At 51.3% G+C, this 25407-nt stretch overlaps 2 protein-coding genes across 3 annotated transcripts; both read right to left on the reverse strand.

Annotated features, from left to right (window-relative positions):
* Nucleotides 1-74: 74 nt before the first annotated feature.
* On the reverse strand, nt 75-15929 carry GANAB (glucosidase II alpha subunit). Of its 2 annotated transcripts, XM_040465649.1 has the most exons (25): nt 15830-15929; nt 13063-13167; nt 12810-12918; nt 12469-12596; nt 8792-8971; nt 8232-8297; nt 7358-7427; nt 7102-7189; nt 6918-7014; nt 6485-6665; nt 5734-5887; nt 5283-5518; nt 5074-5200; nt 4889-4968; nt 4515-4658; nt 4317-4413; nt 3889-3990; nt 3472-3715; nt 2579-2643; nt 2313-2389; nt 2126-2200; nt 1820-1933; nt 1587-1699; nt 1323-1423; nt 75-1184 (listed from the first exon to the last, which is right to left on the reverse strand). In XM_040465649.1, exons 1-25 carry the CDS (start codon nt 15865-15867, stop codon nt 1075-1077), a joined length of 2901 nt encoding a protein of 966 aa, XP_040321583.1. In that variant the 5' UTR covers nt 15868-15929; the 3' UTR covers nt 75-1074. The 2 variants fall into 2 exon arrangements, with proteins under 2 accessions (XP_040321583.1, XP_040321584.1); XM_040465650.1 differs by lacking the exon at nt 8232-8297.
* Nucleotides 15930-16130: 201 nt separating this feature from the next.
* On the reverse strand, nt 16131-20721 carry INTS5 (integrator complex subunit 5). Its single transcript, XM_040465648.1, has 2 exons — nt 20577-20721; nt 16131-19283 (listed from the first exon to the last, which is right to left on the reverse strand). The coding sequence occupies exons 1-2, from the start codon at nt 20654-20656 to the stop codon at nt 16304-16306; spliced, it is 3060 nt and encodes a 1019-aa protein (XP_040321582.1). The 5' UTR covers nt 20657-20721; the 3' UTR covers nt 16131-16303.
* Nucleotides 20722-25407: the final 4686 nt, after the last annotated feature.

The following is a 25407-nucleotide window of genomic DNA, read 5'->3' on the forward strand; positions in this document are numbered from 1 at the left end:
TGAAAATCTCAGGCCCTGAGGCTTCTTCTAAGGGTCTGTGGTTCAGGCCAGAACTAGAATCCAGACACCAACAGTTATTTATGGTTTATCTCTTTATTGTTTCTCCTTTTATCAAAACCTGTCACAGCTGGGGGCCAAGAGGAAGTAAAAAAAATTGCCACAAATATTCCCCCTTGTCCCCAGTTAGTCCTGTCCCGCCCCCCGCCCAGGGCTTCGGGCCAACCCTGGGCACACATGATCATCTCCCCCCACCCTCAGCCTTCTCGGAACAATAAATACAGGTGACCGTGATTCAATGAAACCACAACTGATTTCTCCATCTTGAATGCCCCTCAAGGGGACAAAAAGGGGGCAAAAGAAGTTTAATGCCCATCCCCTCTTAAAGAAGAGTGGAAACTTCTTTCCCCCAAGGGACAGGGGAGACAAAACTGCCCCTGTCAGAACTGCAGCAGCTCTAGAAGCAATCAGGGAGAGGAAAGGTTGGGGTGACAGGGAAGAGGATGTTCTCCAGCAACCTCACTCCTTTGATCCATTCATCCCTTATCAGGTAAGGGGTGGTCCCAGTGTATCAATGGGGCATAAAAAGGGGAGCGCTGACAGAGAAGAATCAGGAGGAAGAAATAAAAGGAGGGAGAGCAGTTTGGTGGGGAGAGGAGGGGAAGGAGAAAAGGAGCCCTAAAGCTCACTGCCCTCATCTTCTTCCAAGAAACGGCATCAACACACAAGAGGTATGAATGAAGAGGGTCTGGAGGGGATTCAGGGCCCCCAAAAGAAAGGAAGAAAAGAGAAAGCAAGGGCCTCGTGGTCCCCAGGTCTTCACAGGTGAATGTGCTCCAGTTAGAGCAACAGAGTGTTGGGGGAATGGAGGGAGACGGTGTCAGTGGGGTGGGAGAGGTCGGAAGATCACAAGAGGAAGTTAGAGCCCAGGGACAGCTTCTCATCCTGCCCAGATGTTGGCAGAATCTGGGTCTTCAGATAAGAAAGGTGAAGTGTGGGGAGGGTCACACTCCAAGGCAGAAGGAAGAGGAACTCTTATCACCGCCGCACCCCTCCCACCCCCCGGCATCCCTTGGGTTATCGCAGGTGAATACTCCAGTCAGATGCCACGTTGATGCCAGGCTTGCGCAGGATCAACACAGAGGTCTCAGGGTCATGCTGGAAGGACAGGCGGCTTTCGGGAGATCCTGGTGGAAAAAAAAGAAAGTTCCACACTTATAGCAACAGGTTATGGCACAGCAACTACTTTCCTATGGGCAAGGTGTCCCTGGCCCTGCCCCTACATCCCCTCTGTCCCCACTCCAGGGGCCAGCCTTGCTCTTCACCTTTTGTCTGGAGTACCACGGCTGCAGGCTTTCCGGCCCCTATTATCACCACCCGCTCAATCCAGATGGGTGTCTCAAAGTAGCCTCTGGGGTCTGCTGAGCTAGAGGGAGCAAAAGCAAATGCCCATCAGGGAGAAAGATGTCAGAGCAGAAGGGAGGACGAGACCTTAAACAAGGTCATACGCAAGGTCATAATACAAGAGAAAAGTACAATGTGCGGTGAGCATCCCCGAGGCTACCAAGGAAGAATGGGCACTTCGTTACCTGGAGACCAGGGTGTTGCCAGAGAAGGAGAACCGACGTAGCAGGAACTCATGGCGAGTCTGATAGTTGAAAGTGTGCCCATCATCTAGAAACAGCTCTCCTTGGGCGGTACCCTGAGCAGGAGGTAGGATGGATGAGAGCCTGGGCCTAAGAGGGAGTAAGGGGCACTCCCCGGGGGACTGAAGCCCAGTAAGGGAGCAGAGGGCTGAGGGGCTCCCTGTCCATGTGCTCACCTGGGGACTGAGAGCAACGAAAAGAGTGATGGGGTCATCCTTCATGCAGTCGGAAGAGCGCCGCACCCGCATCCATCGGGGGATAATGGTCCCTCCACGCTGGAACACGGGGATCTAGGGAGAGAGCAGCGCTGGGATAAAGTTGCTCCACTGTCCAATCTTGGGCCCTGCAGTGTCTCGGGCACTGCAGTGTCTCTTGCTCTTCCCCATCTGTGCCCACTTAAGTCCTAGACCCTGAAGCACACACTCTCTCCTTCTGGAAACTTACACACAGATGGAGCTGGCAGCTGGGCTGGGCATACTCACACTGCTTAGAGTGACAGGCAGGTACAGGGTCTGGGGACCATAGTGCTTCTGGTAGCTCTGAGTGTCATACCACACCTGTGGGTGGCAGGAGAGATACTTGGTCACTCACCACACAGGGCCCCCATCCCATTTACCCTCTTTGGCCTCTACCACCTTTCCCCACCACACCCTTTCTTCCTTAACTCACCTCCCCTTGGCCAGGCAGATAGACCTGCACGCCATGAGCCCCGGAGTCTGATACGGGGTGAACCAGTAACGCATCCCCTAAGACACACCAGAATCAACTGTGAACTGAGGGGGTCGGTTCCCAGACAGGGAGCACCAGAACGCCTGCCCAGCCTCACTCACTCCTCCCTCCCTGGGCGTCTACAGCCACCCCCCCCCCCCCCCACACAGGTGCTCACTGCTCAGCCCTATCCCAACCCACCATCATCTGCCCTCCCCGTTTCTTACCAAGCAGGAACTGATCATCTATACTGAAGGTGGTCACATCCTGAGGATAATGCACCCACAGGGGCCTAGGGAGGAAGCAAGACAAGAAAGGAAGACACCTGCTGTCTTGGCAGATGTCAAAGATGCTGCCCCAGGAACTGGAGGAAAGAACAGCACAACCCAGGAGCTTGCAACCAGACAGCCCAACTGACCTGAAGGCCTCAGCTATGCACCCTACCCTGGGGCTAGTCACTGAACTTGCTGACCCATCTCCTTGCCTCCTCCTCCCCTGTCCCATCTTAAAACATTCTCCACGCAACTCTCCAGTGGCCAATTTGTCATCCTGGGTCAGGTGAAATTTCCCTCTCCCATACCATCTTCTACCTCTCCCTCCGGTTCCTTACCCTGAGACACACAAGGCTTTCTATTTCTGGAACACAACAAACTCATTGCCACTGTACAATTTCTGCACTTGCAGCCTCCTCTGTGGGAACATTCTTCCTTGAGGTCACAGGCCATCTTCTTCATTAGTCAGGCCACCTCTCACATGCCCTTCTTCTTAAGAAGGCCATTTGTAGAAATTAATTCCATATCCCTGTTCTATTTTTTCAAAGAGCACTGTTGGCAATTTCCTTATTTGTATATTTGCATACGTCCGTCTGTCTTGCTCCCAAGGACAGAAGGACTCGTCTGCCTTGGTTCAGCCTCTGGGGATAGCGATGAACAACGCCTGGCAGTAATGTTTACTGCTACTCATCCCCTTTATTCTTTTCTTACTCTTGACCTTGAAACCAGAGTTTCCCTCTTTTATAAGGCCCTGGTGGGTGACAAGAGAGGCCCAGAGATGGAACCCAGTCCCCACTGTCCCTCAGCCACCTCGGCCCACTCTACACAGACCCAGCTGAATGCCTTACCTCATGACAGGAATGCCTTCACGATGAGCCTGATAGAAGAGAGTGTACCAGAAGGGCAGCAAGGAATACCGCTGGCCCAAGGCATCTCGGATTATGTCATGGTACTGAGTAGGTAAAAGCCAGGGCTCTCGCCGCCCAGTGTCCAAGTGTGCGTGTGCCCGGAAGAATGGCTGGTAGGCACCCATCTGGTACCAGCGCACAAGGAGCTCTGGCTCTGGATTTTTGAAGAAACCGCCCACATCCGCTAAGAAAGGGGAGGGAGGAAGCAGGTTGGAAAAGTGGGTGAAGGAAGGCTGCTAAGGAGCTCCCCCAGGCCCCACCCTGGACCCTCAGCTTGCTCTGTTCACGCCTGGGTCCCGCGCCCTCTACTTGCTCCTCTCCCACCAGACCAAGACCCCCAATTCCTCCCCCTCTCACCTCCGCAGAAGGAAAGTCCCACCAGCCCCAAGCTGAGACACATAGGGATAGAGATCTTCAAATGGTCCCATTCAGCAGTGTTGTCCCCTGTCCACACAGCTCCTAAGGAAGACAGGGAGATGGAGTTTGCAGACAGTGAAGGGCTCCGCTTTTCATACAGCTGACTCCTCCGACCTGCCACGTCCGCTCTAGGGCCCCCAGGGTCCTGTTGAGGAAGGCACGGCAAAATGCACAAAAGCACTTGAAAGGGGACAGGACCCCCGATCCCTGGTTCCTTTTGAGTGCCGGGGACAGCGGGGTGGGGGATGCGGTGCGCTGTTCTCAGAGGACAGCTGTGGACGGACTGCTCGGAGAAGCAGGCCTTGGTGCGTCACTCTTCCGATCTGGCCTTCACACCCTCTGCCACAGCTCTGTTCTCCAAGTCTTACCAAAACGCTGGGAGCCGGCGAAGAAAGCCCTGCTCAGGACAAAGGGGCGCTCTAGGCCCCCAGAGCGCAGCACAAGCCCCTCTGCAGTCGCCATGTGCTGGGTGGAGACAGAAGAGGACGGGTGGTGAGGAGCAAAAAGCCTTCCGTCATCTGGTGTGAGTTCCCCGACCCTCAGGCCCTCCTCACTCAGCCTCTTACCACATAGAAGCCATAGATGTTATGCACATCTCGGTGCTCCCAGCCCCCATAATGTTGCGCATCCTTGAGCATGGTAACCTCAGGACCATTGAACACAGATGGTTCGTTCATATCATTCCAGACATAGAGGTTGGGAGCTGAGCCCTAAGTACACAAAGCAGAAATAGGGTCAGAAAGACAAAGGAGAGAAAGATGACAAACTATGAAAGAACTCCTAGGAATGCAAAAAGAAGCCCTTCTCAGGGTCCTCCCAGGATCAAGCCTCGGGATAAATATAGGCAGCCAACCACAGCAGGGTTGGCCAGCGGAGAATGAAAAGATTCACGGACGCAGGGTGGGAAAGACAGACGCGGGGAGGGGAGGGGCTGGCGTACCTCATAATTGTCAAAGCTGAACATGTTAGCCCACCAGGCCCTCATCGTGGGATTGGTAAAGTCAGGGTAACCAGCTGCACCTAGGACAAGTTAAGGGTGGCTGTCAACCTCCCAGGGGCAAAATGGCTACCATCCTAACTCCCTGGTTTCGCAACAGCCTCTCCCTCAACTCTAGGCCCACCTACCTGGCCAGCACCAGCCCTCGTAGTCAGAGCCATCCCGGGTTTTAACATACAGACCCCGGTTCTGCAACTCTTCGTGTACGCGGTAGCCGGAGTCCACCTTGATGTGGGGGTCCACAATGGTCACCAGCTGTGGGCAAGGAACATAGGCGCTCAGAACTCTCCAGGGCTGCTGTGCCTGAGAAGACTAAGCATGGCCACAGTCCTCTTACCTTCCGCCTCTTGGAGGCCAAGTGTTCGAGCATGGTAAGGGGCTGGGGGAAACGGCTGGGATCCCAGGTGAAGTACCGCTTGCCATCAGCATGCTCGATGTCCAGCCAAATGACATCACAGGGCAGGTTGTGATCATCGAAGCCCTGATCGACTTCCAGCACATCGGCCTCATCCCGATAGTTCCAGCGGCTCTGGTGGTAGCCGAGGGAGAAGAGCGGGGGCAATGCCTGGGTCCCTGCAGGCATGGGGGTCACAGTGGGGTCAGGCCCAACCTGGGGCCAATGGGAACACCCAGAAATCGAGGGAAGCTTGTCAACTAGACAGAAAGCGAAGGGTGTGGAGCTAGGAAGTAGGCTGAGGCACAGGATTTTTGAAAATGCAGTCATCCCTTTCAAGAAGACAAGGGCCAGCAAAGGAGGCTGCTGGCTGGCAGAGAGGGGACGCACGTACCTGTGAGGCTGGCATACTGCCGGAACACATCAAACACAGAGGGCCCAAGCAGCAGGAAGACATCAATGATGCCACTCTCTGACATCCAGCGGACATCTGTCTGCGGGGTCTCTCCAGAGCCCTGCAGGTAGTCTAGCATCTTCCCAAACAGGGTCTACAGAGGGAACCACAGACACAGGTCTAACACCTACCCTCTTCTTCCTTGACCCGGCGACAAAGCCAATGTTCTCAGAATCCTCACACAGCTGGCTCCTAACAAGTCACTCTGGGCTGAGGTGAAGGGTCACCTCCTCAGTAAGGCTTTCCCAGACCACACCATAAAAGCAGCACTGTCCCCATCCCCAGCATGTGACCACTGCATTTCTTTCCCAGCACTTACCACCACTGAACTCCCCTGCCTTGTTACATGTCTAACGTCTGTCTTCCACCCTGACAGCGAGGACCTTTCCTACCTCAATGAGCAATACATTCCCAGCACCTAGAAAAGTATCTAGTACGTGGTGTGGAGTCAGTAAGAAATGTACCAACAATAAGTGCAGAAAGGGCAATACCTTCCCCATTAGTATGTGTTTTCTGGAAATTACTGGGGAATTCACATGCTGCTCCCAAGGCCAAGGGCCTCTTCTCCGTTGCAGTCCCCAAACAGGTACCCCTGTGGGCCTCCCGCCAGCCTCTTTAAAGCAAATGCCCTAGCACACTCGTTTGTCTCAGGCCTGATGATGCATTCATTGCTCCCCGCCTGCACGCTCACCTTCCCTGCAGTGTTAGAAGATATGTCAACCCAGGTCTCTGCGGCATTGAGCCAGAAGATGCCCAAGTCTCGATGAGGGCTGTGTGCCAGGAGCACAGGCACAGACCCATACAAGGCCATGGGGTTGTAGAGCTCATACTGGAATACATCCAAATTGTAGAGGCGATACGGCTCCCCACCCCTGAAGGCAGACAGACAGACTGGCCTTAGGCTGTGGCACCCACAATCTCCACCCCACAGATACAGGTGAGTAATAAGAACTCGTTCCTCTACCCTTACTTGAAGAATTTTCTGATCACCAAGGAGATCTGGCCTCAGGAAGTGGTTCGTGCTTGTCTGGAGTATCCAAACTGCATGGACACCACCCCACAGCCTCAACTTCCGACCTCTCTCTCCCCTCCCCTCCATGTCCTGGTGTCACCATGGGACTCACTCAGTGACCTTCAGCCGCAGGTTTTCAGCATGCTCAGGGATCCCATACACATGCTCCACGCCTGGCAGAGAGAAGTCCAAACCCACAGACGTGGGGCCTGGAAGGAAAGCAAAAACTGGGCTCCAGAGCTCCCGTTTGACAAGGAGTCCCTGCATCCCTGCCCAAGGCTCTTGCAGTCCCTCACCATATGGCTTGCTGTCAGAGTGGGTTTTGAATGTCTCCTCCCAGGCTCCTGGCTCATCTTTCTCTGCCTTCCCCTGGGTCTCCTCTGGCTGTGAGGAGGAAAGCAGACCACCTCCAATCACACATAGCTCTCTCTTCCCCCACCCTTTTCTAAATTCCATCTCCGATGAGGAGACTGAGCTCAAATTTCCTGTGGGCCTTTCCCCTCCAGCCTCCCGGCCAGCCCTGTGCCCCAACCACCTGGCCCACCGACTTGCCTTGTCACCGTCCCCAGGCGTTTCCTCGGGCTGGTCCCCACCACCCTCAGCTGGGTCTTTTGATCCTTGCCTGGAAGGTAGGAGAGCTGTCTGCTCCAATCCAGAGGGGGCAGGGACGAGGGGCTAGTGGAAGGAGGGGTAAGGGAATAGAGAGCCAAGGGTCCAAAGGAACGAAGGCATTGGAGGAAGGGACTGAACGTTAAAGCTTGGTGAGGGACCCCAGCGAGCAGATAAATGTGCCAAGGACGGGGAGAGAAATGAGGAAGGGAGATGAGTAAATGCCACCAGGAGGGGCCTTCCACACACAGGACCAAATCCCCAGCCTCTGCCCACTTCCAGAAGAGACAGGCAGGATGGCTCCAGTGCCTGCATTGGGAATGCCAGTGCCGGCTATGCTGCCTCCGAGACTCTGGCCCCAACTACTGTCACCGGGCCTCTTGGCCTGACACCAGGGTTTTACAAAGGCAAGTGGGTCATACCATGGTCAAGCCTCTACGGATATATGCAGGGACTCAAACAAGAGGTTCTGCCAAAGAATGCTTTCAAGGGCAGCTGGCAAGCAGCTCTACCTAGAGCCTCAGTGCGCCCCAGCTGAGAGCCAGAAACCCCAGCAACAGGCAGTATCTCTCCACCCCCTGGCAAAGCAAGAAGCTGCCTACATTCCTCAAGGACTTCCAGCATTTCATCTTCCTTCTACCAGGGGGCTCCCAGCCAAGGGAACAGGGAAGAGTGACCAGATACCCAGATACCTGGGGAAAGAAGGGTGAGGGCAGGGTGGGGCATGGGAAGGTCTGGGGCACCTTCCCTTGGGGGCCAGAGTAAAGGGCAGGTAAGGGCAGAGGAACAGATACAGTACCAGTGGCCATGGATTTACCTAGAGAAAAGGTTCTTGATCTTATCCCAAATGCTACCGAGCGTGACACTAACTTTATCCGAGAAACTGGGGCAGGAGGAGATGGGTAGGGAAGGGGGAAAGGAGGCACAAAACCAACACAAAAACAGAAACATAAAAGTGAGTTTCAGTCGACAAACTTCCAGAGATGGGGGGGTGGGGGGAAAAGAAACAAAACAAAACAAAACAAAACAAAAAAACAAAAACAAAAAAAAACAAAAAAAGGAAGAAAATAAATCTGGGAAATGTGATGGTGTGAGAGGGGAAGGAGGAAAAGGCAGACCCAGGCAGGCCTCCCAGAGGAGGTGCCCAGGGTACAGCTCAGGGACAAAACTGACTTGCCTCCTGGTCTGTACAGGAAACGGAGAAAACTGTGACCCGGGTCTGCTTCCTACCCTCCCTGAGAGTCAGCTTCTCCCAGCCCCCACCCCCTACCTGGTGGTCCTGCCACTCTGTCCCCTCCCAGGGAACCAGTGCCAAACCCACCACACCCCTAGGCTCTTTTACACCAGGTCCCTTCCGGTCCCAGGCCCCGTACTCACGGGACCCTGGGGGCCCTCTGGTGCTCAAAATCCAAGAGTCCTCGGGCATTGACACTGAGCAGAAGGCTGCGGTCCTCTAGCAGGTCAAGGCGGAACGGCCGCGCCGTCAAGATGATTTTATAGGGTCCCTCAGCCACAGTAAGCTCCACGCTGTTGTCATCACGGCCAGAGACAGAAAGCCTGGGGAAGAGATCAGAAGGGATACAAGGAAGTGCAAAGGATCAAAAGTAGTCACAACACTTCAGAAGAGAGGGGACCTGTGAAGGGCTATAGGCGTGTGGGGACAGTGCCAAGGATGGACAAATCAAAGGAATCAAGTAAGCGCTGGGCAACGGACCCAAGCATACGTAGAAGTTCCAAATGTAACAGAGGTAGCATGGCAGTTCGGTGATGAAAGGACTATCCGATAGTGAAGGAGAAAACACATTTTGGGAATAGGAAGAAAATGGTACTATCTATATTCCTACCTCATACTAGATACTAATATCAACTCCAGACAGGTTATGATTCTTTAACTTTTTTTTTTAAAGTAATCCCTACACCCAACGTGGGGCTTGATCTCATGACTCTGAGATCAAGAGTCACATGCTCTACTGACTGAGCTCGCCAGGCACCCCTGAGGTAAGATTTTTAGAAGATGTAAACTTGAAAAAAATTTTTTTTTTTCTGACTTTGAAATAGAGAATTATTTAAACATACCTTAGGGGCACCTGGGTGGCTCAGTTGGTTAAGCATCTAACCTTGGCTCAAGTCATGATCTCACAGTTCATTAGCGTGAGCACCTCACTAGGTGAGCTTGAGCCCCGCTTCAGGTGAGGTCGAGCCCTGCATTGGGCAAGCTCGAGCCCCGCTTTGGGTGAGCCCCACTTCCCTCTCCCTCCTTCTCTCTCTGCCCCTCACTCACTTGAGCCCTCTCTCGCTCAAAAAAATAAACAAATAAAAAATAAACACAACTTAGAGGGCACCTGGGTGGCTCAATCAGTTATGCGTCCGACTTCGGCTCAGGTCATGATCTCACAGAGCCCACTTCAGATCCTCTGTCCCCCTCTCTCTCTGCCCCTCCCCTGCTTGCACACGCTCTCTCTCAAAAATAAACATTAAAAAACAGAAAACACAACTTAGAAAGTGCTAACATCAGAAAGTAAAGATTGATATGCATGACAACATTTCAAATCCAGAATTCCTGCTTATCAAATCCAAATTTTCTCATTCAGACGTCATCAAACCAAGAAAAGTTTGAAAAACTGTCCCAGTCTAGAGAAGCCTAAGGAGACTTGGCAACTAAATACGTTATCCTAGGTGGGATCCTGGAAAAAGGATAAAAACTGTTAGATAAACTTTTATTAGATAAAAACTAGGGAAATCTGAATAAAACATGGACTTTAGTTAGTAACAATGATATCAAGACATCAGGGATGACAAATGCACTGCATTAATACTAACAACAAGGGAAGAGGAGTGCAGGGTATACAAGAACTCTCACGAGATCCTTGCACTACAGATCTAAAACTATTCTAAGATAAAAAAAATTTTTCAAGACACCTTTAGGAGAGTAAAAAGATAAGCTACAAACTGGAAAAGGATAGAGCTACAATACAGGTAAGTGAGAAAGGATCAAGACTAATGAATGGGGCGCCTGGGTGACTTAGTCAGTTAAGCATCCAATTCTTGATTTCGGCTCAGGGGATGATCTCATGGCTCGTGGGATCGAGCCCCGCATCAAGCTCTATGTTGACATCGTAGAGCCTGCTTAAGATTGTCCCTCTCCCTCTCTCTGTTCTCCTTCCCCACTTTCGTGCACATACACACACACTCTCTCTCTCTCAAAATAAATAAATAAGCATAAAAAGAAAAAAAAAAAACAACTAATGAATTTCTGGGGCACCCGGCTGGCTCAGTCGGTGGAGTATGCGACTCTTGATCTTGGGGTTATGAGTTTGAGCCCATCTTGGGTGCAGAGATTACTTTAAAAAAAAAAAAAGAAAGAAAAAAAAAGACTAATGAATTTCTACAAATCAGTAAGGATGAACAACAGGAGAATGAGCAGAACTATGAACTAGCGTTTCACAGAATTATGAACCAGAACAGATAGACATGTGCAGAGGTGCTCAGTCTCACTAAAAAACTGGGAAAGACAACGAAGCCAAGAAAACCACACAACATCATTCTACAGCCATTCTATCAACCAAAATTCAGTCCAATAGTATTAAGGGTTGCAGAAGATGTGGGTCAAAGAGGCCTTTTCTATACTGCTGGTGGAAGTGTAAATTGTCAGTTGCTCCGGCTCTACCTTGGAAAACAGTGTTTCCACATTCTACAACTCTGTGGCTCCTTTCCTAGCTCTGCCCCAAAGAGAAACTCGTGCACACGGACACAGGAGACATGGACAAGAGTGCTCACGCCAACACTCTGAATAGCAGAAATACTGGGAACAACCCAAGTGCCCCTTAATGTAGAAAGGGATCAATGAGGTGGGATATATTCATACGTTAATAGTCTACAGCAATAAACATGAATTTCTAAAGCTACATGCAACAGAGCTATATAAAGTTACGCAAAAAATGGAAATTCCAGGGGCAGCTGGGTGGATCAGTCAGTTGAGCACCCGACTCTTGATTTTGGCTCAGGTCATGATCTCACAGTTTGTAAGATCAAGCCCCAAGCCAGGCTCCGTACTGGCAACACGGAGCCTGCTTGGGATTCTCTCTCTCCCTTTCTTTCTGCCCCTTCTCCTGCACATGTGCACTTGCTCCCTCTCTCCCCAAAAATAAATAAATGTTAAAAAAAAAAAAAAAAAGGAAATTCCAGAAGAAGCCCACATTCACTAAGTTACTTGCCCTGTAACACTCAAAACCAAACACGACTACATTATTTATGGCTTAGGCATGTAAATACAAATATGTTTGTGTACATATGTTCTTACACATACACGGTACAACTGTAAGAACAAAAAAACAAGGGAATGATAAACTTGAGAATAACAATCACCTGTGGGGGTGATCAGGGGCACAGGACAGGGAGAAGTATATGGTTGGGTTAGGTAAAGGGTATACAACGTGGAGGGTTCATCATATCGAATTGTAAATTAAGTACTTAATAGAAAGCCATGCACAGGGTGCCTGACTGGCTCCGTCAGAAAAGCGTGGGACTCTTGATCTTGGGGTCATGGTTTTGAGCCCCACATTGGGCACAGAGATTACTGAAAAAAAATAAATAAGCAAACTTAAAAAAAAGAGAGAGCCATACACGGAATACTCATAATGACTGTGTGGCATGACTCAAGAATTTGAGTAATCCTATCCTGCATTATCTGAGGAGAAACAAAGAAAAAAGAAAAAAGAAAAGTGATCGGAAGGAGAGGTAAGGGAGGAACCAACCACACAGACATAATGCTGGAGGGCAAGACCTGGGGCCTTGTTTATTTCCTCTCCCATCGTCAGCACCTAGCCCGGGCCTGGCACAGAAACGGAGGCAATAGCTGTTTGCAGAATGAAAGAAGACAAAAAGTGAAAGAGAAAATACATAAAATAGAGGGAGAAATGGAGCAAGGTTGAGGAGAGTGGCAAGATGCTAGTCAGCTGTTACCCAAAAGCAGAAAAGAAAGTCAGTCAAATAAAGTTGCATCAAGAAGGAGAAAGAGGCTGCGGAAATGGATAGGTTTCTCAGGAAAAATTTACCGAGCTGTAGGGGGATCAGCCACCAACACATCTGGCACCCGGTATCGGAGCCGCCGGGGCTCCAGTTCATCAATCCTGATCCGAGTCATGTTCTTTTGAAGCCCTTGGAGCTCCAGCACCAGCAACACCTGTGGGGGCAGAGGTCTGGATGTGGGGAAGGGAGAGGGCTACACCACAGAATGCCCTCTGAACTCACTCCCTCCTGAGGGGTCTCCTCCTTATTCCTCATAAAATCCCAAGACAGTTGGGAAAGGATGTTGGCTGGCTACAGGTTCACCTTTCCCGAATTACCCCTTAGCCATTTCTCCACCCCCACCAGACTCCTCCTTTTCTCCCCTGACCTTGGTGACCTCGTTGATCAGATGGACTGTGAGGGCATCAGGACCAAGTTGCAGAGAATCCAGCAAGGCTCGGTACGGAGAGAGGCCTGGCCGTATGCTCCGTTGCCTCCTGCCAAGCGAAATGGGAAGGTGGCAGGGTTCCCCGATGTTCCTAGGTCCCTCTACCACCTCAAGTGTCCCCAGGCTACCCAATCTGCCACAGCACCTCCCACATTATCCCAGTTTCCATCCCACTCTCCAAGAAACATCATACTTGCAGAAGGAACTCTCTTCACAGGTCTTAAAGTTGCTTCTATCCACAGCAAGGGTAACTCCCAGACAGACACCTAAACAAGCGAGTACCAAACCTGTCCAAGACCTGAGGAGAAAAAAGACAAAGAGGCAACGATCAGCACAGAGGTCAGAAAGGGCTCCACCTCCTGAGGTAAAGGCCCCTTCCCACCACAACCCTAAAAGGGGAGAAAGACAGAGTCTGGTTAAATAGGAAAGAAGGCAGAGTGGACATGGGGTGAAGCGTCAGGCGTGAGGAGCTGGCTCGCTCACACCTTCCCTTCAAAAGGCACAGGAAGTGGACAAAGGATCTTTGGCCTTCAGAGGCCCTGGTGTTGACTCTGGTTACATCAGCCTCTCAGAGGAAAGGAGCAGTAACAGCCAGTCCCGGGGGAAGTGGTGGTACCGTGTGAGGAAAAGAGAAACAAAGCGAGCCAGGCCTTCCCACGGGCAAGGCCTCAGGGGGAGCTAGGGTGAAAATGTTAAGGATGTACCCTCAGCTAGCCTGCTATCACAATAGAGTCCTAACATCCCCAGCACCCTAGGCATACTGGTCCTCTGATGTCTACTCCTGTATCTTCAAAATAAGTCACCACTACCACTACCTAAGCCTGAAAAACAAAAAATAACAGCTACATGTACGGAGCCCTAATGTTCCTCCAGGGGCCTGGCTAACTGCCTATATCCCTAGTTTTCAATTTTCCCTGCAGTTTTTAAAAGTGCCAACACCTGGGTCTTGCTCCCAGTGATTCTGACCGAAGTGGCACGTAGCGGGGCGTCAGTTTTTTTTAATTTCCCAAAACGACTCTAATGGGCAACCACCATTCAAAACCACTTCTTTATACACACTCCCTCTTTTTCATTTTTTTCGTTATTTTCTTTGTGAATGTAGGGCTGGGGTTTTTCCCAGATGGGAAAATTGAGGCATAATAGGTTCGATGATCCATCCAAAACTGAAAAGCTAATAAGGGGTGACATTGAGACTGAACTCAGCTCTGCCTGACTCCAGGGCCCACATACTTCACGATACACAATACAGCACACAACCTATGAAAAGTGCCTGCGTCATTAAGGACCATTACCCCAAGGTTACCACAAATTGTCACTTCCCCAATGTGCTCTCAAATGACAGAAAAGGGACTAATAGGCTTATTTGAACAAGTTAGTTTGAAAGACATGTTCGCCCATTCTGAGTAAACCCTAAACAGACGTTCTCAAACTTTATTGTCTCTTAAGAATTACCTGCAGGACTTATTAAGTGCATATCCCGGGAGTTCCGGAATCTGCATTTTAAACATCCTTTCCAGTGACTGATGCAGGTGTTCCAAATAGGGGAGAAAACACAACACATGATTCCTCTTCTTCTCAGCCTTAAAAGTTTGCAACCTACTAGCTAACAAGGTAGCTAAAGAGTAGGGCTTACTATATACATTGTATCCAGCATTAGCCTCAATACTGGCGTGAAACCTAAACTAAGGAAAATCACCAGAAAGGAAATCACCCAACACAGTAAGCCCTCCAGTTCCAGAAGAATATGCAAAGGAAGTCAGGCCACACAGAAAAGTGAGGAAAACACCAGGCACTGTGGTTTGATAGGCCAACCAGGAATAATCAGTAGCAAAACCAGCAGAAGAAATGCTACCAGAAAATTCAATAGCAAGGTTTGGGGCCCAAGTCTTGAGGAGTGACTGCAGCAGGCACACTACACCACTGACCCCAGGTCTACCTGCCCAGAGCAGCAGTAATCAGACTTAAATACCCTCTGGAGTACTATTTGCACAATCTATAAAATGGGCTTGGAGAAATGCCAATGAGGATAGGATTTCTAAAAGATCTTTCAAATGTGACCTGTTGGAAGGCTCTATGTACTCAGGGATGCCTTGAACGCCCCAGAGCAAGAGGCGGTCACAAGCCAAAGTCAGGAATGAGCCACAGGGTAAGATGCACCCGTTTATTGTTTCAGATCACAGGCTTCCAGAGAGTTGAGTTTACAGTCCAATCTTTTTTTCACTGCTGGTTGACAGTACATGCCTCTCCCACCCCGGTATATCCGTTAGGTCCGGGTAAACGCTTTGTGGCGCTGGTGATTGTTTTGAACCGTTTTTGTTTTTTGGTTTTTTTGTAATATAAACTCGAGAGCGCAGACCAAACCATTCGATTGCATGTTGTGTTTGAGCACCATCATCCAGGCAGGCCGTGAAGTTAACGTGCCCAGCGACCGTGGATACCGAGCAAGCCAGGGTTGGTGTCCACGTGAAGACAAGGGCAGGGCAGGGTCCGGGACTCTGGGGGGTAGGGCAAGAAAGGTAGTGCAGGCCGGACAGCAAGCCGCGGTGCTTCCCGGCTGAGGGGCCCGCGGGGCAGCAGGCTGCGTTCCCGGAGGCCGGGCCGCGTCTCGTCCCCCGCCCCGATGGCCCCGCGCACTGCAGGAAGGAGGCGGCAGCGTTAACCGCCGCGAGCCGCCAAGCGAGGGGGGACGGCTGCGAGCGGCCAAAGCCAAGAAGAGCAAACGGCTGCAGCCCTCTTGAGCCGCCGGGCTGGAGCGGGAAGCCCCAGAAGCAAGGGCCCCCAACGCCGCGCGGATCTACCGCGAGGAAACTGGGGGCGCCTGAGGCCGCCTCCAGAGAGACAAAGGGTGCTCACGAGGCCGTGAGTGACAGAGTTTTAGGAGGACATACAGGAAAGAGAGATATGGGGCTTGGGGGGCCTGGGGGCGTCCCGGGCGTGCCCCGGGATTCCGGGCTCCTCACCGCCTCCTACGCGCCGCCACTGCCGCTACCGCCGCCATCTTGTGCCGGGTTTGCTCCTTGACCCCGAGCCTCCCCTCCCCCCGCGCCCGTTGAGCCACGTATCTTAGCGCCCGCCCCTTCCGGCCTTCTGATTGGCCCGGCCACACAACGGCCGGGCGGCTACCCCATTGGCAGAGCGCACACAATAAATGCCCGCGGAAGGCGGGGCCAGGGGCGTGGCCTGATGGCGGGGGCGGGATTGTTCAGAGCCAGGCGCTGTCCGACTTTGCCAGCTCTTAAGCATCAGACAGAGGCACTGGACTCTGCTTTTCTCAACTCGGTAAATTTTATTTAGAAAAAAAGGCGGGGGAGGAAAAAAGTGACACCGCTCTTTAGGCCAAGGTTTAGAAGAGAAACCTCCACCTTTCTGCAGCACCTTAGCCGCCCCTCTCTCTCACTGCTTAACGTCCCTTGGCTTCCGAATCATGGAAAAGGCTATGTCCCCTGCCGAAGGAGAGTGGACGGTGAAGGTGCCTGGAAACGGCCAGAGAAAAGCCCCAAGCGGTCAATGTTGCGGTGGAGGACACTGTGCAGAACCGCGAGATGGGGTCCACCCTCACCCCCACCCTCCCTGGAGAAGTCCCGGATGAAGCGACCACGCTCTGACTGGAAGATGAATTTCTGGGGCAATGGCCCATGCTCCCGGAGAAAGCCCCAGACACTGAGCAGCAGCAGACGCACTTCGAAAGGTGCCAGTTGGCTAAATACCTCGTGCATATTCCCCAGGGCTGGTGGCAGGAGGCTTCCCTCAGCCATGACTGCTACCAGGGTGCAGGATGCCTCCAGGTGCCAAGGGGAGTGAGCTGTATCAGGGTGGCGAGAGGCTTCCCAATGACCCAAGAGGGCGGCCAGTAGCCCCCGCAGGAGCACGGAGCAGTAGCACAGGGCTGGGGGAGCAGCTGCTACCAGCTTTAACAGCTCAAAGAGCAGGGGCTGTTCCCGGAAGCGCCGGCCAATGCGGAGATCCCGCTCCACGGTGGCCCGGGCATGCTCCTCAGGGGGCCAGGCTAGCTCAGCACCAGCTGCATCAGGACACACACTCTCCACTAACGTCACTGCCACTGCTTTGGCTGCCTCCGGGCTCAGGGTGGGAGTCCCCCAGCAGCCCCCACATTCAGTCCCCCCGGGGGCACTGCAGCAGTGCACCAGGAGGCTGAGGAGGCTCTGGGTGTTATAGATCACTTCCTGCTGATCTCGCGACTGCACAAACTTGGGTGGCTTTAGGCCACGACCGATGACTCCAGCGTGGAAAACTGACCAAATCCCTCCAGGACCTGGCACGGCCGCAGTGTGCCGCCGGTTTGTGTCCAACAGGGAGGCAGAAGCCAAAGGAGCGGAGACAACTGAAAGAGTCTCGTTGTCCCTATCCACTTCCCCTCCAAACAGTTCTGTGTTGCCCCGATGTAAGGCTCCCTCGACTAGCAGCTGCAAGACAGCCTTGAGCCCAGCTGGAGAGGTCTGAGAGAGGCGGGTAAGAAGCTGAGAGGCCGAAGCCACACCTGGGGGGCCATGCAGCCTCAGAGAGGCAAAGAAGCGATGCACTCCAGCTCTCACCAGTCCCAGGAGTTGGGAGGGGGACAGGGCTTCTTGAGGAAAGGGACAAATGGCCAGGAGGGAGGCAGCAGCTTCAGCTACTTCCTCCTCAGGATGTAGCAGGAGAGGAGCCAGGTCAGACAAATGGGCTGACGCAGACTCCCCAAACCGGGCCCCTAGGGCTGCAGGGCCCTCACCACCCTGCTGTTCCCACCCGACTAGCAGTGCCAAGTTGCGCAGGAACCGGGCCGTGAAGGGAGGCTGCAAAGTCCCTGCATGCACCCGAGCCAGGCAGCTTCGGAAAGCCAGAGGCAGGAGGCCAGACAGACTGACCACCAGCCCCGCATATAATTGGGTGGCCAGACTCAATTCTTCAGGGCTTCGGGCCCGGCTCAGGAGATGGCCTAAGGCCTCAGGTCCACAGCTAGGCCGAGTATAGACAGAGAGCAGGCCCAGGAGCTGGTGTTGCCAGAGGAAGCGCTTCCGTTCCAATCGTAATGTCTCTCCACACAGCTCTCCGACGTGGTTTCTTAGCGCATCTAGAAAGGGCACAGGGCGGGGGGGTGGGGGCGGACCCAGCACCCCTTCCCCAGGAGACCCTCCCCGGTGATGAACCAGTTTTTGCAAGTGCAGAAGCAGCAGCTGGATCAGCCGGTCACAGGCCTCACGCACAGTGTCTGGCACAGCCAGGCCTTGGGTGGTAATGACTGAGGCAGGCATGGCTGTGTCCACCAGGAACTGCAACAGGCGGTAGGCACCTGCCCCAGAGGCCTGGCTCACCAGGTGCACAGCCAGGTTCAGCATGTTGTCCAGCTCCTCTCGGGGGAATCCCTGCAGGTGCTGCTGCAGCTGGCTCAGCACGGCTGGGGGCTTAAGGCAGTCCACCAGCTCTCCAGAGACCGTGCCCAGCAAAGCTGGTGACATGACCGCCAGCTGCAGTAGGAAGGGAACTGTGGCCTGAAGGGAGGGGTCCCCACTCCGGCCCCCAGTGCCCCCTGCCAGGCTATCATGGAACATTCGCAGAAGCTCCCGTCGGATGCTGTCTCCGTGGCGGGAGGCCAGGTGCCCTAGGATGCCTACAACTGAGGCAATCTTGGGCACCCGTTTCTCCCCAGGGATAGCAGGAGATCCAGGAAAGGGGTCTATAGAGGGGGTTTGAGAAGAGCTTCCACCACTGCCACCAGCTCCACCTCCAGCCCCACCGTGAACACAGAAATCCTTAAGGCCACAGGAGAGAACTCGGGAGATGATGGTGCCAGGAAAAGAGGAGCCAATATGGGCCACAACCCAGTCGAAGTGTGGGGAATGCTGGACAGAGGTATCCAGCAAGGCATCCACGCAGGCATCTGGGCAACTACCAATGAGAGCTGAGAGACACTGAACATAGATGTCCATTAATGTGCGGGTGGCCCGGCAGCCCATCCACAGCTGCAGCAATTCGTTGAGGGAGCCAGTGGCATGGGGCACACGCTGGTGCTGGCCTGAGTACGTGCTGCTCAGCTGCCCCATGAGGTCAATGGACCACGCGCTAATCACAGGTGCCCAGGCCTTCGGGTTGGCCCGGATAAACTCAGACAGCACCTGCTGCACTTCCTGCACCACATCTTCTAGACCAGGTCCCCCAGCAGGGACGTGGGAGGGTGGGGGTGGACGGAGGTGAGGGGGGCCAGCCACAGGGCTTTCGTCCAAGGCAGCCAGGTGGGCCCGGACGCTCTCATCAAAGACGCCTCGCAAGTGGTCAAGCACGGCGGCCCGAGCCGGTGGCAAAGAGCGGAGCAGGAGAAGGCCACAGCGAGCATGTTCCCGGGCCGAGAGTTGGTGGCCCAGAATAGGGTCCACGCCAGTCAGAAAAGCCTTGATTTCCTGGGACAGCTCTTGAGCACTGAAAAGAAAGCAAGAGAAGCAGACTTAGAGTGTTGGGAGATGGTGGGCACATTACATTCCCTCTGTGAGCTTCAGGTTTTTTCCACATAAAACAGGGATAACTGTGCTTCAAAAGATAATGTAAGTGAAGCACTAATGCACCATATCAAGTTTCCACTAATCACCCAATAAATGCTACCTATTTTTCTTTCAATAATAACAATAATGTCTATGTTAGATAACTCATCTCAGGTACTCTTGAAGTACTTTATATGTATTATTTCAATCCAGACAACAGCCCGATAAGGTAGGTACTATTGTGTTCCCACTTTACAGATAAAGAAACCAAGGTTAAGTAATCAGACTATAAGCTCCAAGAGGGCAGTAAACATTTCTGTGCTCTTCAACACCGAATACTCTTCTACTGAGGTGCCTGGTATATGGAAAGCACTCCATTAAGTATTTGTTGAATCAAGTAGGTATACCTTGTGTGGCTACAACATCTGCTTTAAAAACACCTTTCCAACTTTACTGCCCTTCCCCCAAAACACAAGCACCCTCGTTAAGGCCTCCTAGTACCTGTTTCCTCCCATATTCTGCAAGCATCCTAAGCACACACCACTTGGACCCCACATCAACAACCACCACCTTCCCAGCATTCTCAGTGTGCCTTGGAACCACGGTATCCCCAGGGTGCATACAAGGTAATAATGTCTGCTTTTCAGCCCCTTCCCCTCCCAAAACATATGGCTTCAGTGGTAGAGGTTCAGAAGCCAGTGTTATGGGAAGAGGCAAAGTCCCCTTCCTCTTACTGCCTTTTCTGCCAAAGACCGCATCCTCTAGGGCTCCGACTGTGCCTTGATTTCTTAAATAAATAAATAAACCACCCTAAGGTAAGGAGGAGTATCTTAGTTGCAGGACAAGGGAAAGGCTAGAGGGAAGCATTTTGTGGGCCTGGGTTCTCAGGGAGACTCCATCAAGTCAGGGGACTCTGGGTTCTCTCGGCTCTAAAAGGGGCAGGACAGCTGGGTTCCCAAGAGTTCTGATAACCCCAACTATTGTGAGAACAAGGCCGGGATCTGGGGTAACGGGGCGCTGCGGGTTAGGGGGAGGCACGACCGAAATCTTAGAAGGGCGGGCACTGAAGCCCAGAGTTTTGGCGCGGCAGCCCCTTGAGTTCTGGGAAGACCGGACCAGGAATCTCTGAGAACCCTGACGCGAGTTCTCGAGGTAGGATCCGGGTTTCTGCCGAGAAGGTTGGGGATCGGCGCAGGGCCGCGCGGTGGGGGAAGATGCCAGGGGCTCTGACTACCTGAGCGGCGCGGGACCGTGGGTGGCCGGGGCAGGCCCGGGAGGCCCTGGGGCCCCGGGAGGGTCGCACAACGCGGACATCCCGGAGCCCTAGCCCGAGCCCGAGGCGGGAGCGGCGAAGCGCAGGTAGCGCATGCGCGCTGACGGGAACCCTGAAAGGAACCAGCGACTAGGCTTCGCAGGAAAACCAGTCCGGAGACGTCCGCGACCCTCATATGTTGGTTCCGGACCGGAGTCGGGATCCCCGGAGCAGGACTGCGACTGTGACAGCAAGAAGCCGACCCGCCCGCAACAAAACCATTTCCCCCCCCAAAGGGCCTCTGACACACAAACTAAAGCAGGCTGCGGCTATTCACACTGGATTTAATTATTTTTGTCTAAAGCCAAAAATACAAAATATTCAACTCGCGAGGTTTTTAAAAAAGGAAGCACTGGGAAATATTTTAATCAGTGACAATATTAACAGTGACAATATTAAACGAATAAACAAGTAGATAAGTAAACAGACCGTGACAATGGAGAAAGCAGTTAAAGGAGAGAAGGGAAGGGAAAAGCGAGGCGGGGGGCGGGGGGTGGGGGTGGAGAACGAAAGAAGGGAGAGAAAATTCCCGAGAGGAAAAGGAAAGAGAGGGAGGAAGAGGAAGTCCGAAATAAATTGGGTTGTAGGTGTTCTTCCAGTCACAGGCTGGCTCTACAGTCATGTTAGTCTCCGTTCTTTAGGCTTTGCTCTCTCTCCCCAACCTGCCAACTCAGGGCCCTTCCTCTCCCTTGCGGAGAGGGAGCCTGGAAACTGTATGACGAACTCCTATGCATTCATCAATAGCCCCCAAAATGGCCAGTCTGTCTAGCTTAAGCTTCAGCTCTTCCACTTACTGGCTGTGTACTCTTCTTATCCTCCCTATGCCTGCTTCCTCCTCGGGAAATGGGAATGGTAACAGTACAACTACCTCCTAGGGTGTTGTGAAAATTGAAACCAGGGAATATATTCACTGATCCTAAATGTTGGGATTCACGAGTGAATAGGCAAGAAATAATTCTTGAGACATCTTCGGTGCTAAAAAGGGAAAAGGACCTGTGGGCAAAAAGAGCTGCTATTGGTTTGTACGGAGGCGCTGATTATAAACTTTCAGGTTGGGGAGGGGGTTAGGAAGAGCATTAGGTCTCTAAGGAATTTGGAAGAGAGGTTTCTAGGATCTTGAAGGGCTAGCTGTTGTTAGAAAAAGATCATTTACTACAACCTAGTAAACTCTTAGTGTGAGCCCCCTTAAATGTGTATCAGTGGGTCATATGTTTAGGCAATGATTGCTAACATGTATCTTGGGCAGGTAGAGATAAAGGCAGTTTCCAGAGGAATTTATTACAGGATCCTGGAGGTCCCACTAATGTCACGCTAAGGTTGTCTTTTGCCTCTTGCAACATATTAACATTGAGGCAGCTAAGCTTCCAGAGGAAGGCCACTCTGCTTGTCTCAAGTGCTTGTCAATAGGCTGTAAGTTGTAAGGAAGTTTATTTTTTTTTCCTTTTGCCTTTGTTCTCCCCATCATATACTACCTACTAGCAAGATCTGTTCTAGAACAATAAATATTTCTGCTCCTAACACTGTCTACAACTGGGACCCAATACTTACCATCTGAGAGCCTCAACTTATGATCTGTAAAAGGAGATTTTTGGGGTGCCTGGGTGGCTCAGTCCATTGAGCATCCAACATCGGCTCAGGTCATGATCTCACGCTTTGTGGGTTCAAGCCCTGCCTTGGGCGTTGTGCTGACAGCTTGCTCAGAGCCTAGAGCCTGCTTCGGATTCTGTGTCTCCTTCTCTCTCTGCCCCTCCCCTGCTCGCACCCTGTCTCACTGTCTCTCAAAAATAAATAAATGTAAAAAAAAAATTTAAGGGGACTTTTGAAACATGTAAGTTCTCCAGGAATAAGACTATTATGTGGTCCTTGCTCTTAAGGATTTCATAATCCAAAGGTGCCTGTTTTGGTGTTGGACAGATCTAGATTCATGTCTGCAATTTATCAGCAGTGTAACCCTGAGCAATTGACCCAACTGTTTGAAGCCCATTTCCTTATCTGTAAAATGCGTATGTCTCCTATCTGACAGATTTTTGCAAACATCACTTAAGATCACTTATTAAAGGGCGACTGGGTGGCTCAGCCAGTTAAGTGTCTGACTTCAGCTCAGGTCATGGTCTCACAGCTCCTGAGTTAAAGACCTGCTTCCAGCTCTGTGCTGACAGTTCAGAGCCTGGAGCATGCTTCAGATTCCGTGTCTCCCTCTCTCTCTGACCCCCCCCCCCCACCCACACTCTGACTCTCTCTGTCAAAAATAAAAAAAGATTTAAAATATTTTTTTTAATTAAAAAAAGAAGATGGGGCACCTGAGTGGCTCAATCAGTTAAGTGTCCGACTTCAGCTCAGGTCATGATCTTGTGGTTCACGAGTTTGAGCCCCACGTGAAGCTCTGTCAGCTCAGAGCCTGGAGTCTGTTTCAGATTCTGTGTCTCCCTCCCTCTCTGCCCTTCCCCCACTCATGCTCTCTCTCTCTCTCTCTCTCTCTCTCTCTCTCTGTCTCAAAATATTAAAAATGTCTTTCCTGAGGCACCTGGCTGGCTCAGTCAGTAGAGTGTGTAACACTTAGTCTCAGGGTCATGAGTTCAAACCCCATATTGGATGTAGAGCCTACTTCAAAAAAACATAAATAAAAATGTCTTTCCTTCTCCTTCCTATTGCCTCCCCTCCTCTCTTTACTGCATCTGAATACATTTTCAAACAACCGCTTTTCCTCTCTGTGTTCAAAACTGGACATAATTCTGTTTCCCTGGAAAATTGGCTGATCCCAGTCATAGGCCAGGGGAAGCAGCAGGTAAGACTGGAACAGATCATCATGTCAGAAAACAAGGAAGTGCTCAAATACTGATGGTGTTGAGTCAAAAGGACACAGAGACCACCTTGAAAAGGCTCCTGTTGGCCAAATTTTGGCCATGACTTCAAGCCTGTAAAAGCAATAGTCATAGATTATGACCCACTGAGAAACAATCCGAATCCATAGTGATATTTTTATAGAGGAAGGGGTTTTCTTTACAGAATATATCACATGAATAATATCAGTGACTGAAGGATAAAATTAGAAAATTACCATTTTGTGCAGTAACTTATTAGGTAAAGATTATCATGGGTGCTAAAATCACGGGGTGAAAGGATTTTGGGGAATAGGGTATTCATGCAATCTCAAAGTAGCAGCCCCAAAGGTTACTTATGAATTACAAAGGGAAAGTATACTTTAACAATGGAGAAATCTGACAGACATCCACTTAACCAAGTTTCTACACTTAGAAGCACTAATCGTGAGACAAATTGATGTAAGCGACGGGAAATGGATTATTCCTAAATAGATAAATAAAATTACACTGGGCTCTTCAAAAATGTCAAGTTACCTAAAATAGGTAGAAGTGCTGTGGAATGAGGGGAACCCGGGTGGCTCAATTGTTTGAGCGTCCAACTTCTGCTCAGGTCACGATCTTGTGGTTCATGAGTTCAAGCCCCACATCGGGCTTGCTACTGTCAGTGAAGAGCCTACTTCTGATCCTCTGTCCCCTTTTCTATGCCCCACCCCCACTTGCGCTCTCTCAAAAATAAACATTTAAGAAAAAACACTGTTGGGGCACCTGGGTGGCGCAGTCGGTTAAGCGTCTGACTTCAGCCAGGTCACCATCTCGCGGTCCGTGAGTTCGAGCCCCGCATCGGGCTCTGGGCTGATGGCTCAGAGCCTGGAGCCTGTTTCCGATTCTGTGTCTCCCTCTCTCTCTGCCCCTCCCCCGTTCATGCTCTGTCTCTCTCTGTCCCAAAAATAAATAAATGTTGAAAAAAAAAATTTTTTTTTAAAAAAAAGAAAAAACACTGTTGAATGAGACAAAAGAGATAGGACAATTAAATGAAGTACATGATCCTTGATTAACTCCTGGATTGAGGGGGAAAACAGCTATAAAAAATATTATAAAAGGGGCGCCTGGGTGGCGCAGTCGGTTAAGCGTCCGACTTCAGCCAGGTCACGATCTCGCACTCCGTGAGTTCGAGCCCCGCGTCGGGCTCTGGGCTGATGGCTCAGAGCCTGGAGCCTGTTTCCGATTCTGTGTCTCCCTCTCTCTCTGCCCCTCCCCCGTTCATGCTCTGTCTCTCTCTGTCCCCAAAATAAATAAACGTTGAAAAAAAAATAAAAAAAAATATTATAAAATATAAAAAATAAAAATAAAAAATATTTAAAAATATATAAAATTAAAAAATATATAAAATATACAAAAATATTATTGGAGGGGCTCCTAGTTGGCTCAGTAGGCTGAGGTCCCACTCTTCATTTCCACTCAGGTTGTAGTCACAGGGTTGTGGGATTGGGCTCTGTTGGGCCCCACTGAGTGTGGCGCCCTAGATTCTCTCTCTCTCCCTCTGCCCCTCTCCCCTGCTCATGCTCTCTCTCTCAACAACAACAACAACCAAAGGATATTATTGGAACAATTAAGGAAATTCAAATATGAAAAAGTCAGTATTAGCTAATGTTAAATGTCTTAGGTGTGATAAGAGTATTTTCGCTATATAAAATAATGTTCTGGGCCACCTGGGTGGCTCAGTCAGTTAAGCGGCCAATTCTTGATTTTGATTTCCTCTCAGGTCACGATCTCACAGTTGATGAGTTTGAGTCCCAAGTGGGAGTCCTTACTGACAGTGCAAAGCCTGCTTGGGATTCTCTCTCTCCTCTCTGCTTCTTCCCCTGCTGGTTCTCTCTCAAAAAAACCACAAAACACAACGCTAACACAACACAACATAACACAACAAAAAA

The sequence above is a fragment of the Herpailurus yagouaroundi genome, unplaced genomic scaffold (genome assembly GCF_014898765.1).
Source record: "Herpailurus yagouaroundi ecotype Mexico unplaced genomic scaffold, PumYag 569, whole genome shotgun sequence".
Taxonomy (NCBI): Eukaryota; Metazoa; Chordata; class Mammalia; order Carnivora; family Felidae; genus Herpailurus; species Herpailurus yagouaroundi.

Bases quoted from the DNA above. Each gene is read 5' to 3' on its own strand.
- GANAB (XM_040465649.1), bottom strand. From the start codon at position 15,867: ATGGCGGCGGTAGCGGCAGTGGCGGCGCGTAGGAGGCG. The intron at 5,888-6,484 runs GTGAGCGTGCAG...TTCCCTCTGTAG, and splicing joins CTTCTAACACTGCAGGGAAG to ACCCTGTTTGGGAAGATGCT. The intron at 1,700-1,819 runs GTGAGCACATGG...CCTCCTGCTCAG, and splicing joins TCGTTGCTCTCAGTCCCCAG to GGTACCGCCCAAGGAGAGCT.
- INTS5 (XM_040465648.1), bottom strand. From the start codon at position 20,656: ATGTCCGCGTTGTGCGACCCTCCCGGGGCCCCAGGGCCTCCCGGGCCT. The intron at 19,284-20,576 runs GTAGTCAGAGCC...CTTTCTTTTCAG, and splicing joins CACGGTCCCGCGCCGCTCAG to TGCTCAAGAGCTGTCCCAGG.